The 16646-nt window shown below is 45.3% G+C and overlaps 1 protein-coding gene across 1 annotated transcript in view; it reads left to right on the forward strand.

The window, feature by feature from the left end:
* Nucleotides 1–13572, forward strand: part of Cers5 (ceramide synthase 5) — a 40596-nt gene extending 27024 nt beyond the window's left edge. The window contains 10 exon segments of the mRNA XM_052160179.1: nt 1458–1588; nt 2290–2347; nt 7486–7536; nt 8099–8191; nt 9693–9821; nt 9915–10021; nt 10689–10845; nt 11580–11594; nt 11596–11688; nt 12752–13572. Of these exon segments, the coding sequence (XP_052016139.1) occupies nt 1458–1588; nt 2290–2347; nt 7486–7536; nt 8099–8191; nt 9693–9821; nt 9915–10021; nt 10689–10845; nt 11580–11594; nt 11596–11688; nt 12752–12967 (1050 nt within the window). The 3' untranslated portion in view covers nt 12968–13572.
* Nucleotides 13573–16646: the final 3074 nt, after the last annotated feature.

Genomic DNA, 16646 nt, shown 5'->3' on the forward strand with positions numbered 1-16646 from the left:
TTTCGAATTATGTTATAGCTATAAGCCTATGGGGCCAAAGAATGAAATGTGATAGTCTGAGTGGGTATGGCTCCCGTAGATTTATGTGTTTGTATGCTTGGCCTGTGGGGAGTGGCACTACTAGGGGGTGTGGCCTTATTGGAGAAGGTGTAGCCATTATTAGAGGGAGTATAGCATGTGGTTTTGTTAGAGGAAGTGTGTCACTGTGTAGGTGGGCTTTGAGGTGATATATATGTTCAGGCTCTGCCCAGGAGTCCCCTTCTGACTGTCCTTGGATCAAGGTGTAGAACTCTCAGCTCTTTCTTTAGCACCATGTCTGCCTGCATGGTGCCACGCTTCCCACCATGATGATGGGCTGAACTTCTGCAACTGTAAGCCAGCCCCAATTACATGTCCTTTATGAGTTACCTTGGTCATGGTGTTTCTTCATAGAAATAAACCCTACCTAAGACAGTAAGGATAAGAAGGGGTGACTCTTCACACCTAGGTGGCCTCTCTGTCTGTAGAGAAGGTTAGCCTCTTGGGATAGCTTTCAGCCAGAATCTCTAAACTGTAACACCTTTAAATTTTACTCCTTCTTAGCATCTAACTCCACCCCTCTCCCCTAAACACACATCATGTCTTTTTTCACTTTTTCTTGCTTCAGCTTTTAATCAATATGCCTGTAGTTCTGGTGGCCTTTGCATTTTTTGGGTTTTGCTTTGTTTTTGTTTTAACATATGAGTGTTTTGCTTGTGTGTGTGTGTAATGTACCCCTATGTGTGCCTGGTGCTGTTGGGGGACAGAGAGGACATTCAGATCTCCTGGAACCTGAGTTATAGATAGTTGTGAAGGGCTGTGGATGGTGTTGGCAGTTAAACTTGGTCCCTCTGCAAGAGCAACAAGTGTCTTTTTTGTTTGTTTAGGTTTTGTTTTTGTTTTGTTTTATTTTTTAGAGACAAGGTTTCTCTGTGTAACCCTGGCTGTCCTGGCTGTCCTGGTCCTCACTCTGTAGACCAGGCTGGCATTGAACTCAGAAATTCGCCTGCCTCTGCCTCCCAGAGTGCTGGGATTACAGGCGTGCACCACCACCGCTCGGCTACAACAAGTGTCTTTAACCAGTGAGCCATCTCTGCAGTGTGTTTGTTTTGTGTGTGTGTCTGTCTGTCTGTCTATCTGTATTAAATGAAAATGTAATTGATGGTGAAAGTGTGACGTGCTAAGTAAAGCTTAGTTGCTTTAAAACTGCCCGTCCGTTCTAGCTGTACGGGAGTTCCCCAGCCAACTGTGTGATGTTTTAATTAATTTAATTAGAATTAAATGGCTTTATTAAAATGATTTGGAGATAAAACATGGAAAAACTGCGTGGTAGCACTTGAGCCACTGTGGTTGTCATCTTTTGCCACTCGGCTGGTAAGAGGGATTTCCCTGGGGAATTGTGGAGGATGTATGTTCTAACTCTGGTCATACCTGTGCAGTATCCAGATGAGAAAAGGCTGAAGGGCCTATCAAAGCAACTGGACTGGGATGTTCGGAAAATCCAATGCTGGTTTCGCCATCGGAGGAATCAGGACAAGCCTCCAACGCTCACTAAATTCTGTGAAAGCATGTATGTCCCAGCGGGGAGCAGAGGATGAGAAGGGTGGGGCACAGCTGCTTTCTTTTGGGAAATCAGTTTACTGTTAGGATAATAATGTCTGACTCCAGTGCTCAAGGTTTAAAAAGCCAGGGAGCAATGAAAATGGTGCTTACATCCTGGTGCCTCTCAGCCAGGTCTGAAGCGTAGCAGCAGCAGGAAAGGACAGAACTGGAGACCTGTGCATGTTTATTCCCTGGTCGTACTTACCACTAAGGAAGATGATTCCATTCTGTTCCTTCTTCAGAAATAGACTGAGCTAGGTGTGGTGACACATAACCTTTCACCTCCAGCATTTGGAGACTAGCATGTAGATCTCCGGTTCAAGGCCAGCCTGCTCTATATATCCAAATTCCAGGCCAGCCATGGTTACATAGTGAGACCCTGTCTATCTACCTTTTTTTTTTAAGTGGCCTGGAGAGTTGGCTCAGTAGTTAGTGCACCTAATATTCAACAGAGGGTGAAAGCTTGTTTCCTAGCACCACATCAGGCAGCTCATGGTAACCTCTGTAATGCCAGATACACACGCACACGCACACTATTTGAACAAAGGTTCAAAGCTGATGCTGGCTTTTTAGAGATGAGTTTTGCCCCAATGTATAATCTTGATCCTCCCTGGCTGTAATCCCCCTTTGCAGTGGACATCTGTGTAACCTCTATCCTTTGCTTACCAGGTGGAGATTCACTTTTTATTTATGTATCTTCTGCTACGGACTCAGATTTCTCTGGTCGGTGAGTCTGAACTCTTTCTGTCCTCTCACTGGGTTTTAGTCATGTCAAGATGCCTGGATTCAGCCAGACAATGGTGGCGCACGCCTGTAATCCCAGCACTCTGGGAGGCAGAGGCAGGCGGATTTCTGAGTTCGAGGCCAGCCTGGTCTACAGAGTGAGTTCCAGGACAGCCAGGGCTACACAGAGAAACCCTTTCTCGGAGGAAAAAAAAAAAAAAAAACAAAGATGCCTGGATTCTAGAAGTGAACATTAGATATCTACAGCTCTTTATATCTCTTCTTGAGGTAAGGCTGCTCTTGAGCCTTCTCCCTCAGGCTCTGTGCACTGGGATTGTAGGCGTGTGCCAGCAGCACTCCCAGCAGAGGTCAGTATTGTTCCTAAATTTTCTGTTGTCATGCCCAGTGCAGTTTATATACCAATAATCATCTTCTACCTTGGGTTTCACTTCACTAACTTCAAGACCCTACTGTTTCCTCTAAATACTCTTGTTTGTTTGTTTGCTTGTTTGTCAAGATAGGGTTTCTCGGTGTAGCTTTGGCTGCCCTGGAACTTACTCTGCCTCCCAAGGGCTGGGATTAAAGGCGTGCACCACTGCTTGGCCTAAATAAATACTCCTAGTAATTAAATCAGAATAGTACATAATGACTTACAGAACACTGAGAAAATTACTGTCCTAATGAGAGGAAATGAGGTTGCAGTTCACTCATTTGGTTTATTCTGAGATGTGGTCTCTGTGTAGCCTTGGCTGGCCTGGATCGAAGTGGTTCACGTGCTTCTCCTTCTGGGGGGGTACTGGGATTAGTACCTTCCTTCCCTTCGATAGCTCAACTGGTAGAGTAGAGGAATGCTTGGACAGGGAAGCAGGAGAGGGTTTATGGGGGAACAGGGGGAGGAGAGATGGGTTATGAGACTTTCAGTGGGGGGGGGGGGGCAGGAAAGAGGACAACATTTGAAATGTAAATGAAGAATATATCTAATTAAAAAAAAGAAGAAAGCACTGGGATTAAAAGCGTGGGCTACCACGCATGCCTCACCTTAATTTTTGGGACAGGTTCTCTCAGTAAACCCATAGCTCACCTGCCTCCCTGTAGTACTGGGGTTGTAAAGCCTCTGGTGTTTTATGTGGTAGCTGGGGAGCCTAACTTAGGTCCTCGTGTTTGGATGGAAAGCACTTTGCCAACTGAGTTATCATATCCCCAAATTTTGTTTCTAAGACAGACTTTCATTATGAACACCAGACTTTCCTTGAACTCATGGCAATCCTCCTGCTTTAGACTCCCAAGTGCTGGGATTGTGGACAAGACACTACCATGCCTTGCTTGGAATTTTTGATTACTTTTTTTTTGTTTTTTGGGTTTGTTTTTGTTTTTTCGAGACAGGGTTTCTCTGTGTAGCCCTGGCTATCCTGGAACTCACTCTGTAGACCAGGCTGGCCTCGAACTCAGAAATCCACCTGCCTCTGCCTCCCAAGTGCTGGGATTAAAGGCGTGCGCCACCACAGCCTAGCTGATTACTTTTTTTTTTAATCCTTATACATGTTTTCCATTAAATGCTATATTTGAGTCTTCAAAGGTAGATGAATTTAATAGACCTAAAGGAAGGAACAGACATAGTCACAACCAGAGGAGCCTTGTTCTTATTGATTAACTAACTATACAAACATGTTATGTTTGTTTGTTTGGTTTTGGTTTTTTTGTTTTTTTGTTTTTTTTGAGAAATGGTTTCTCTATGTAGCCTTGGCTATCTTGGAACTTTCTCTGTAGACCAGGCTGACCTCAAACTCACAGAGATATGCTGGCATCTGCCTCCCAAATGCTGGGACTAAGGGTCTATGCCACCACCACCCAATATGCATTGGTGTTTTGCCTGCTTGTATGTCTCTGTGAAGAAGGTGTCAGATCCTGGAGTTACAGACAGCTGGCCTGTCATGTGGGTACTTGTAACTGAGTCCGGGTCCCCTGGAAGATCCGCCAGTGCTCTTAACCACTGAGCCCCATGATCAAGATTTACTCTTTAAATTCTGTGAATGTGTGTCTGTACATGTGTGTGCATGTACCCATGAAAGCCAGAGTGCTCCCACACACACACACATACCCCCCCAGAGCTGAAGGTATGGCATTGTGAGCTACCTAATATGGGTGCTAGGAACTGAGCCTGAGTCCTACAAGAACAGTAGTCCTCTCACCTGCTGAGCCACCTTTCCATCCCCCATATGCTTGTATTGAAAAGAAGGAAAATTAAGTTGGGCGTTGTGGCGCACGCCTTTAATCCCAGCACTTGGGAGGCAGGGGCAGGTGGATTTCTGAGTTCGAGGCCAGCCTGGTCTACAGAGTGAGTTCCAGGACAGCCAGAGATACACAGAGAAACCTTGTCTTGGAAGAAAAGAAAAGAAAAGGAGGAAAATTTAAAGTCTGTAAGCTTTCCACATATACATACATGTAACAATCATGATTAAAGAAAACGGCCATGAATTGAGAAGGCACCAGGCAAGGGACTTTGGAGGGCATTGGAGAGAGACAGAAATTATATAATAATATTGATTGATTGATTGGTATTTTCAGGACAGGGTCTCTCTCTACATAACCCTGTCCTGGATTTTACTATGTAGACCAGGCTGGCCTCAAATTCACAGAGATCCTTCTGCCTCTGCCTCTGCCTCTGCCTCTGCCTCTGCCTCTGCCTCCTGAGTGGTGGGATTAAAGGTGTATACCACCATATCTGGTTGTATATTTTAATTTTTAAAAAGTAATTTATTTTTATTTTATGTGCATTGGTGTTCTGCCTACATATATATCCCTGTGTGAGAGTAGCAGAAAGGGGGAGCTAGAATATTAAAAAGAAAGAGAACAAAAACAAAAGGGGCCAAAGAGATACTCAGTGGTTAAGAGCAACTGCTGCTTTTCCAGAGGGACTGAGTTTGGTTCCCAGCACATGTGTCACATGGCTCACAAGCTTATAATTCCAGCTTAGGGGATCTGACACCAACCTCCAGCCTCTGTGGGTGCCCACACGTGTGGCAGACACTTAACATGGGTAGATACACATGTAAAAAACTTAAAGACATAAAATGTAGAAAAAGAACAACATAAATGTAAAGTCAATTAAAAGAAATAATAGACAGTAGAAACTGAAGTGTGCCTCACTCAGTGAAGGCCTGGATGTGGTCCTGGGACTGTGGGTTGAAAAAAAGGGCAAAGTTAATCATGAAATACTCATTAGGCAAATGTCAGTCCTCCAAAAGGTTCAATTAAAATTGATAACTCCACACCAGGTGCAGTGGTACTTACCCATGAAACAATGTGTAGTCACCCGACACATTAGCACCTGAGGTTCAGGCATGTGAGGCTATCCTGTGCTACACAATGAGATCCTGTCTCCAAAGAAAACCTTTTAAAAAATTGATGGGGGAAATATGAATTACCAATATAAAGGGGTATCACTATAGATCCTTTAGATACTACTGAAAGGATATAAAGATAGTATTGTGAACAATTTAAACATTTAAAAATATTAACAACATTTGCTGGGCCTGGTGACATATACGTCAATCCCAGCATTTGTGAGGCAGTTGGATCTCTGAGTTGAGACTAGCCTGGTCTACACAGAGAAACTCTGTCTCAGGGGTGATGGAGTGCCATAGCACACATTAATAATAAATAGATGCCAAAATAATCATGCCAAGCATAGTAGCCCAAGTCTTTATTCATAGCACTCAGAAGACTAAAGCAAGCAGATCTCTGTGTCTGTGGCCAGCCTGGTCTACATAGTAAGACCTTGCCACAAAAAACCAAAAGAAACAAGAACAATAAAATCGAGTGGACAGCCGGGCGGTGGTGGTGCACGCCTGTAATCCCAGCACTCTGGGAGGCAGAGGCAGGCAGATTTCTGAGTTCGAGGCCAGCCTGGTCTACAGAGTGAGTTCCAGGACAGCCAGGGCTATACAGAGAAACCCTGTCTCGAAGAAAAAACCAAAATCGAGTGGACTGCTGGAAAGATGGCTCAATGCTAAGAATAATGACTGCGAGTGAGAGGTGGCTCAGTGGTCTAGAGCACTGGCTCATCCGGAGGGTCTGAGTCCAATTCCCAGCACCCACATGATAGCTCACAACATCTATCTGCAGTCATCTTGTAGCCTCTGTGGCCACTGCATACATGTGATACACAGACAGATATGCAAGCAGATCACCCATAGACATAATGTTGAAATGAAGAATATAAATGAAATGTTCAAGCACAGGATTAAAATCCAGTTCTCAGCAGTTGGGCGGCTCGTAACTTAATTCCACCTCCAGGGACCTAAGACTGCAGGTACCTGCACTCATGTACATAGATAAATAAATAAATATACATAGTTTAAAAACATGTCTTTTAAAAATGCTGGGGCTAGAATTGAGAGACATCACATAGGTTAAGAGTGTACTCTGTACACGATCTGAGTTGACTCACTGTAACCTGGGGATCTGACATTCTCATCTGACTTGGACACCTAGTCATGTGCACAAACTCACATGTGTACCCATCAATTAATCTACTAAATAAAAAAATTCAAAAATGGGGCTAGGAAGATAGTGAGTTGGTAAAGTGCTTCCCATGAAAGCACAAAGGCCGGAATCGGGGAGAGTCCCCCATGCCTCTGTGTCGCAGGCTGACCTAGAATTCTTGCCAGTCCCTCTGCATGCACCACCAGACCAGCTTCTCTTTGGTTTATTAACACAAGGCCTCACTATGTCGTCCAAGTTGTCCGGAACTCACTGTGCAGCCCAGACTAATCTCCAACTTAAAAGTCCAGTACTTAAGAGGCTGAGGCAGGAGGATTGCAGTGAGGTCAAAGCAAGCCTGAGCTTTCTTTTCCTTTTCTGCCTCTTCTGTTGTGATGGTGATCTGCTTTTGTTTTGTTTTGTTTTACTGAGACAGACTCTTTGTAGGTAACACTGGCTGGCCATAAACCCTCTTTGTGGTTCAAACTGGCCTCAAACTTGAAATTGCTGCCCAGGTACCCACATGCTGGGATTGCTGGTATACCACAACAGCCAGCTTTCCTCTTTGTTGAATCCCTGGCTTAGAGAGAAGAACTATACAGGGTGGGTCTTGTAGCAACATTGGGGATTGAAGGCCAACGTGGATTGTTTTTTCCTTAGATGCCTTGGTTCTGGGATACCCGACAGTGCTGGTACAACTATCCTTATCAGGTAGGATGTGAGCCGTTTCAAGACCTTGTATCTGTGTAAGGTAGGGTGGGTGACAGTGCTTGTCAGTCCAGGACAAGGAGTGCAAGCTCCACTCCCTGACACCAGGAGTCAGTCCTTGGAGTCACAGAGTCAAGGCATCTCTATCCAGCAGGCCCCATTTCTGCATGTCCCTGCTGTCCTGGGAGGAAAAACCATTTTCTGGAGCTAACTGGTCCTGGTTGACTCAAGTTCAGTCATTTTACACCGGGAGCCATTAAGAGTCCTCACGGGCGCCTTGATTCTTGTCTGTACTTTGAAAGTGTCAGGGAAGTGAAAAGTGTGGAAGAAAGGAAGGCCTAAGGCCACTTTGTCCCGAATTCCAGACACAGTGATCAGGTTGTGGTATGGGATGTGTTAGCCTTACCTCATCTCTAAAAGATGAGAGCAGAGAGGAGTTTACAGTGGTGCAGAGGGAAAAGCTTGCGAGACTGTCTCACACGATCCAGCCTCCGTATCTTGGGAAACAGTGAAGAAGAGACTAGACCTGATGAGCTGGAGTTCTAACTGTTCTTTTCTCTTCCAGCCGCTTTCAAGAGAGCTCTATTACTATTATCTCATACAACTGGCTTTCTACTGGTCTCTCATGTTTTCTCAGTTTATAGACGTTAAAAGAAAGGTAAGGACATCAATCCCTCAGCTGCTCTCTAACAGCTTTCTGTCATGTGACAGAAAGTGGGTGACATCACTGTCACTAGCTTTCCATAACTAATGATGGAGCATGTTTATAGTGGTCTGGGCAGCGGCAGAGCAGCCATGCAGTAGATATGCATGTTCTGTTTGCCTTTGCTCTAGAGTTCTTTTACACCAAAGCTTAGGGAATCAGAACTTAGGATACCAAGGCCCGGTTCGGGGAAAGCCTTGATTTTTAGAAAAAAATCAAGATTCAGAAGAGTGAGTTGACATATCGAACAGTGACAGTTCGATATGACTTGCATTTAATAAAACTATTAATAAATTGTTCTGATAGAAACAATTTAAAGATGAAAACTTCCGTTTTGGCTCAAGGTTTCAGAGAGTTTCCTTCCATCGTGCAGGGAGGGTGTGTGTGGCAGTAGCTCAGTTCATGGCAATAGGTGTAGTGGAAGCCAACAACATCATTGAACCAGGAGGTAGAGGAAGTGCCCTCGGAGCCATCAGCCTGCTGTAGCCTTTGGATGGCAGCCCCCTCTTACCTACTGCTGCCTGGGCCCTTCCATCCCTAACAGTTCTACAGCCTCCCAGGATAGTGCTACAACTGGCCAAAGGCATGCAGAGCATGAGTCTGTAGACATCTCACTTTTACAATGAAGCATTGAATAACTATGGAAGAGTTCCTCAGGGCTAACTTGGCCTGCGAGCCCAAGAAAGACTGAAACCTGAAAGCTTAAAGTATTTGCAATAAGATGAATTCTTGCTGGGTAGAGGCACAAGCCTTTAATCCCAGCACTCAGAAACTGTGACAGGTGAATCTCTAAATTCGAGACCATCTACAGAGTGTCAGGGAAGTGAAAAGTGTGGAAGAAAGGAAGGCCTAAGGCCACTTTGTCCCGAATTCCAGACACAGTGATCAGGTTGTGGTATGGGATGTGTTAGCCTTACCTCATCTCTAAAATGAGCTATACAGAGAAACCCTGTCTTGAAAAACAACAGCAGGCTGGAGAGATGGCTCAGCAGTTAAGAGCATTAGCTGCTCTTCCAAAGACCCTGAGTTCAAATCCCAGCAACCACATGGTGACTCACAACCATCCGTAATGAGATCTCCCTCTTCTGGTGTGTCTGAAGACAGCTACAGTGTACTTACATATAACAATAAATAAATCTTTCAAGAAAAAAGAAAAACAAAACAGCAACCAAACAGATGAATGAATTGCTCAGCTAATAAGCAGTTCTCTGGTAGTTTTAAGGTTAATTTTAGTTTGTGTGTGTGTGTCTGTGTGTGTGTCTGTGTTGAGCTGAGGTACCCACAGAGGCCAGAAAAGGGTGCCTTGGAGCTAGAGTTAACAATCAGTTGGGAGCCACCTGGCAGAGGTGCTGGGCACTGCAGTGCTCTTAAGCAGTGAGGCATGGATTAGGACCCCTCGGGATGGCAGCACGCTGGCTGGTTTGCAGGCCCGTCCCTGACTGCTGTCCCTCCCTAGGACTTCCTGATGATGTTCATCCATCATTTGGCCGGCATCGTGCTCATCACCTTCTCCTACATAAACAACATGGTGCGGGTGGGAGCTCTCATCTTCTGTCTGCACGACTCCTCAGACTCCTTGCTGGAAGTAAGAGCCAGTCCTGATGTTCGTGATTCCTTTCTCCCTCTTCACATGTGAGAACTGACTTTCTCCCCAACTAATTTTTTATCTTTTGTCTAGGCTGCCAAGCTGGCCAATTATGCCAGACATGAGCGGCTCTGTAACACCCTCTTTGTGATCTTTGGAGCAGCTTTTATAGTTACTCGTCTAGGAATCTTCCCATTGTGGTAAGTCTCAAGGCTGTGAGCTGTGGTAGGTATCTAATGATGCCTTCTTCCTGTTTAGTTTTTCTATTCTCTTCTTGCCAATTGAACACTGAGACCCAAGTGTCCCGCCTTTGCCATTAGCACCACTGAACCTCTGTGGCCTCTGCAGGACTGCGGCTGCCATGTGCAGCATCTCCAGTGAGCCTCGTGCCCTCTTTTGCATCACTTACAGAGACTTTGGCTTTCCCTATTTGGATCTTGCTCTGTGCCCTCTACCTCATCCTGGCCAGCAGAGACATGTGCATGCATGTCCCTTCTGTACTCATGGCCTAGACTACAAATCAGTGCTTAGTCTCAGCAAATCAGTCACCCTCTGTCCTCAGTATCTGAGAATCGAAATCATTCCTAGGATACAGGCCCACTGCCGTCCTGACTTTGTGAAGTGATTAATAGTAAGATACACTGTCACTTCCTAAGATTCCATCTCTTCCTCTTGTCTCAGAAGGTAAAAAAACACCTTAGGTTCCTTTCTTTTTTCTTTTATTCCCTATGAAAGAATTGTCCCTGTTACTGCAACAAATACAAAGTATGCAGAAGGAGGACAGAATATCTATGACCTGGGAGTCAGTTTCTTCTCTGTTTGTCTTATTTGACTCTACAACTTATGACTGTTGTCTCCTTCTTCTAGGATTCTGAACACAACCCTCTTTGAGAGCTGGGAGATTATTGGGCCCTATCCTTCCTGGTGGCTTTTCAATGGCCTTCTCCTGATCCTACAGATGCTGCACGTCATCTGGTCCTACCTGATTGTACGAACTGCTCTTAAAGCCCTGATCCGGGGAAAGGTAAGGGTGAAGCTCCTCCTTTGTCTGGAGCATATAGGAGCGTGGGTGTTACTCTACAGACCTCCAGCCTGGGAGCCTCCGCTACCAGGACCAGCATGATAGCATGCGTATCCCTGTAATCCCTGCGCTAGGGAGATGAAGCAGGAAAATCACAAGTTCAGGTCATGCTTTGCTTAAATAATACATTTGAGGCCATCCTGGAATACTTGACCAAAAAATAGGGTGGCTATTGATGTGGGGCTGAGGATACAGACTGGAAAGACTGAGTGAGGGTTGGCTCATCTAGAAATGGTGTGGTAGTGCTCTAGTTAAGCTGAATCAACACTGTGATACACAGGATTGGCTTGTAACATCTGCCTCACTATTTGAAGCAAGAGTCTTCAGTGAAGTTTTAGTGCAAAAGTCCAAAGATACATCCCCTGTCGTCTTGTAAGATAGAGTTGGATGCTGAGCCCAGGGTCTCATGCAGTCTGTCTAGCTAATTCTAGCTCTGAGAGGGGCCATTTAATGATAGAACGTAATTGAAATTTGCAAGTTCTAAAGCAGTCACACTGGGTTAAGGCAGAAAGCTATCAGTTGTTCAGAATCCCAGGGGGATGGGCTCTACTAGGGATGTTAGTTCCAGACTACACAATGGATGTTGCCTGGGTATTTATCTCTCTTGTCCCACCACACTTGTGTGGTGTGCCTGTGCATCTTGTAGCTACTGGACATGTCTCTTCTCCCCTGCCTAGGTGACCTACCCAGGAGGGAGTAGACCCAGGCTCTGTACCTTCTGCTCTTTTCTCACCTCCTTCCTCTTTTCTATGCCTGGTGGCAGCTGGACAGTTTCATCCTTTGCATGTAAGTGCATCTGTGCTTCTAGTGCTGAGAGAAGCACCCGTCTGAATGGTTCTCCTTCCAGCTGTACTTCCTGGTCGTCTGTCTTAGAATGTGTTCGCTCACCTAACCTATGTGACTGTTGTTGACTGGAGCTGAGATTACCAGATTCCTTCCCCAAGTTAAATCTAGTCTGTAATAGTAGTTTGCCTTTGAGCCTCTCCTTACCTCACTCTGGAGACATCATACCCTCTGGAAATTCCCTAGACATTTCTCCAAGTTGAGAGTCAACAGCTACAGTCAACAGTAAAGTCACAGAACATCTAAAGCAAATGTCCTTCCTTTATAACAACAGCTGGAGCCTTGTTCCTTCCCTACTAATGCTCTTTAAATGATATGCATCTGTCACTGTATGTTGCAGGAGTCATCATTCTAACACACGTCACTGGGTTTTATTTTTATGGCTCAATATAGAGAAGCTGAAACACTGATATGCAGGGTGACTCACTGGAAACTGCCACCCTAATCCCCTAATCCTAATCTCGCATTTGAAAATATAAAAACAAAAGCATGAGTGAATGACAAAGCCACAGGTGTGGTAGGACTGGGAGGGCTCTCCACACTGACTGCCCGCGCACTGACTTTAGAGTGTCCTCAGGGTGCCAGAACTCCATGTTGAGGCCAGTGGTAGCAGCACTCAGGGTAGCCAGGGTGAAGAATGCAGTGCCCACGGTGATGAGCAGACAGACCATGGCGGCATTCATGTGCATTGCTTGTACCGGCTTTCCCAGTTCTCTGCGGTGGACACGGGAAGAAGTGTTGGACTTCTCCTCACAACTAAACATGGACTCCATGTGGTTCCACAGCAACTTTTCTGGTATAGAATGGCATAAATGAAAGCAAAACAGAAAGCAGACAAAATCTATTCACAGCCGCAGCCAGTGGTATAGATACCATTTAAATCAGCTGTCACCTGAACCCAGAAACAGTGTACAAGAGTGGGCTTTCCTGGGCTTTCTGAGATTGACCTGCCTTGTGAGTCTGTGAAAAGTAGCATGTTTACTGCATTTGGTCCTGTCCCACACAGGTGTCGAAGGATGATCGCAGCGATGTGGAGAGCAGCTCAGAGGAAGAAGATGAGACCACCCACACAAACAGCCTCTCTGGCAGCAGCTCCAGCAATGGGGCCAACTGCATCAATGGCCGCACGGGAGGCAGCCACTTGGCTGAAGAGCAGGCGACTTGTAAAGCCACTGGCGGCCTACATTTTGGGGCCTCCCCACATCTATACTCCTGTGACTAGAGGGACCGAAAGGCACTGAGGAGAATCAAAGAAACAAATATTTTTGTGTTTTAAAGAAACTGCCGTTTTGTATTTAATGCCCCCTGGTCCTCTCAGTAACATTATTGGCTCTGTGTGTGGTTGTGCGTGTGTACTGTCCAGGTGGATGAGCTTCACTGACTAGGTTGGAGCACGGCTCTGGATTACTGCCATTGTCTGGTCACTCTGAGCCCCCTCAAGCCCAGGTCTCTGGATCATCTGTGTCTGTGTCCTCGCTCTGTGGCTCTTAAGACTCTTAAGTTCCGGATCCATGTAGTAAGTGGTGCTGCCAGGCTCAGCTCCAAGACTGGGAAACTGTTCTTTTGGAGGAGGAAGTAATATTTCACCTGATGGAACACTTTGAATAGATACCCAGGATCACTGTAGCCCCTAGCTACATGTCCCCCTTCCTACAACCTGATAGTGTCAGGGACAACTACTGATACCCTGCTGCTTATTCAATGGTACACAGGGAGGGGGAGGGTAGGAGAGGATGAGCTGAGATTTGGAGAATAGCAGCCATTGGTTGTACTGTTAATGATTTATACTATTGTTTATTCTTCTGTGATTAAAGTGTTTGAACCCTCTACTGTCTATCTCTTTACTAACTATCCCTGCTACAACTTTGGCTGTCTGAGCCTCCTCAGGGTTGGGGTTACAGACATGCACCATAATTAAGAAGTTTTCCATGGGTTGGAGAGATAGGTGCTCAGCAGCTAGCAGCATAGGCTGTTCTTGCAGAGGACCCAGGTTTGGTCTCTAGCACTGATATAGGGTAGCTCAAAACTGCCCATAACTCCATTTTTGGGGACCTGCCTGGTACCCTCCTCTGGCTCCACAATTACCTGCATGGATGTATATATAGTTACACATACTCAGGCATACACATAAAATAAACCCTTTTAAATTACTATTTCTAATTCAAAAGGCTCTTAGACATCCAAATTTCTCCTTTATGCATGCTAAGAGGAATCTGACAGAATAGCTATATCCTTGGGCTTTATGTTTTAAAGTAGACATATTTAGCCAGATGGTGGTGGCACACGCCTGTAATCCCAGCACTCTGGGAGGCAGAGGCAGGCAGATTTCTGAGTTGGAGGCCAGCCTGGTCTACAGAGTGAGTTCCAGGACAGCCAGGGCTATTCAGAGAAACCCTGTCTCGAAAAAAACAAATCCAAAAAAAAAAAAAAAAAGACATTTAATTGGTTTGCTGGCTAGTTTCGTGCCAATCTGATACAAGCTATAGTCATTTTGGAAGAGGGAACCTCATCCAACTAGACTGGCCAGTGGGCAAGCCTATAGAACATTTCCTTAATTGATGGTTGAAGTGGGGTGGGCTCAGTCCCTGGGCTGTTGGTCCTAGGTTTGTTTTATGAGAAAGCAGCCTGAGCAAGCCAAGAACAGCACCCCTCCGTAGCCTCGACATCTTTTTTTTTTAAAAAGATTTATTTATTTATTATATGTAAATACACTGTAGCTGTCTTCAGACACACCAGAAGAGGGCATCAGATCTCATTACGGATGGTTGTGAGCCACCATGTGGTTGCTGGGACTTGAACTCAGGACCTCTGGTAGAATAGACAGTGCTCTTAACCGCTGAGCCATCTCTCCAGCCTCCAGCCTCGGCATCTTTTATCACAGAGACTGCCACTTCATGTTTGAACATGCCATAAGAGACCACGCCTTCTTAGGTCTCTCTTTTGTCTTTAAACCTGTGGACAAGCTTGCCCTAATCCAGATTTTTCTCATACGGTAACTATATTCCAGAATAATTATCTGCTTGGTGATCATTATAGAGCTATTTCTAGAGGCTGTGTACGTGCAGGTGTTAGCGTGGGTGGTGAAGAGAAGGTTGGAAGCTGTCTGATGGTTTAATGCCTGTAGCCCAAGCACTTGAGAGGCTGAAACAGGAGTTTGAGTTTGTGTTATGACACAAAGGCTTTGTCATAACAAAACGGAAAGAAAGCAGGGCTGGACAGATGCTCTAGTGGTTAGGAGCATGCACTACTATGCTCCTTCAAAGGACCCATCTGAGTCTCTAAGTCCAGCTCCAGTATCTGACACTCCTGGGTACATCTACATGGTACACACACATACACACAGTTAAATATAATAACAAAAACAAAAAACAGTGCTTGGCCTGTAATGCACCCCTTTGGCCTCAGCAGTCTGGACACAGGCAGGCTGCCCTCTGAATTTGAAGCCAGCCAGGACTAAACAATTAAACCCTAGCTTTTTTTTTTAAATCAAGAAAAATTATTTTTAAGCAATAATGAATTATTCTGGGCTGATAAGATGGCTCAGTAGGTGAAAGTGCCGGCTGCCAAGCCTCATGAGCTTCATTTGTGGGACTCACGTGGTAGGAGAGAACCAAACCTGCAAGATGTCTGCAGACTTTCCATACACAAATGCATATTCCGAGACTCACCGAGGTAGGTATTGTGGCACCCAATTTCCTGAGAGGCTGGGGTTTTTAAAGACTAGGTATGGAGAAATAAAGTTCTATACAGTCATTCTGTTAGAGCTAATCAGGAAGGCTAAGACAGTCTTTAGTTCCTCAACTGGCCATGTTGTTGACTATCATTGTGAAATACAAGCGACTGACTTTGAAAGTCAAGGATACATAAATCTTACCTTTAAGAATCTGGATAATTACAGCCTGGGTTGACTGGAATGGAAGTTGTAATCTCACAATAGATGCAGCCAAGTAGTCCAACAATTAAAAAAAAAAAAAAAAAAAAAAAAGAAAGGCCGGGCATGGTGGCGCACACTTGTAATCCCAGCACTTGGGAGGCAGAGGCAGGCGGATTTCTGAGTTCAAGGCCAGCCGGGTCTACAGAGTGAGTTCTAGGGCAGCCAGGACCACACAGAGAAACCCTGTCTCGAAAAACAACAACAAAAAAAAAATAGCTGCTAAGGTGTAGCTCCTGCTACATGATAGCAACATGCTCAAGATGAAGCCAGATTTGGTGCTTTCACTGCTTAGAGATTCCTCTCATCCATCCATAAATGAACTCAAGACTTCTGAAAGCCAGATGTGGCAGCCCACACCTTTGATCCCAACACTCAGAAGGCAGAGGCAGGCAGACTGCTGAGTCAGGGTCCAGTCCATCATAGTAAGACATCTACAGCAGATGCATACCATTTGTATTTTCTAACTTTTTGATTTGGGCTAGATGTGTGCATGATGAGAGCAAGGGCTGAATGGGTGAGTGCCTCTGAAGGGTATATTTTGTCCCTGTCCCTTTCATCCTTGCTTCCTGGCTACTGTAAGAACGATTGCCGTACCTTGTGTTCCCTTCCATGACAGCACAGCCAAGTGCAATGGGCTCACACAGGAGCCTGTTTTTGTTCCCTGGCCCAGCCCCTTCCCTTTCCCTTTTTATTGGACTGTCTTTTAAAGCCGTTTATTGTGTGTACAAGTGAGTGACTGTACTTGTGTAGAAATCAGAGGACAACTTCTAGGACTCAGTTCCTTCCTTCCACCATGGGCTTGAAAGAACGCAAGTCATCAGGCGTGCACAGAGAAAGTTTATTTCTGTTGAACCACCTCAGCAGCCTGCGAGTTATCTGCTTTACTCAGTAAAGATGCTTTATATACTCTGGGTCCAGGTATTTATCATTACTGTGTGCACACACATGCATTATACGCAGACATCAA

This window comes from Apodemus sylvaticus, chromosome 17, assembly GCF_947179515.1.
Source record: "Apodemus sylvaticus chromosome 17, mApoSyl1.1, whole genome shotgun sequence".
NCBI classification, from domain to species: Eukaryota; Metazoa; Chordata; class Mammalia; order Rodentia; family Muridae; genus Apodemus; species Apodemus sylvaticus.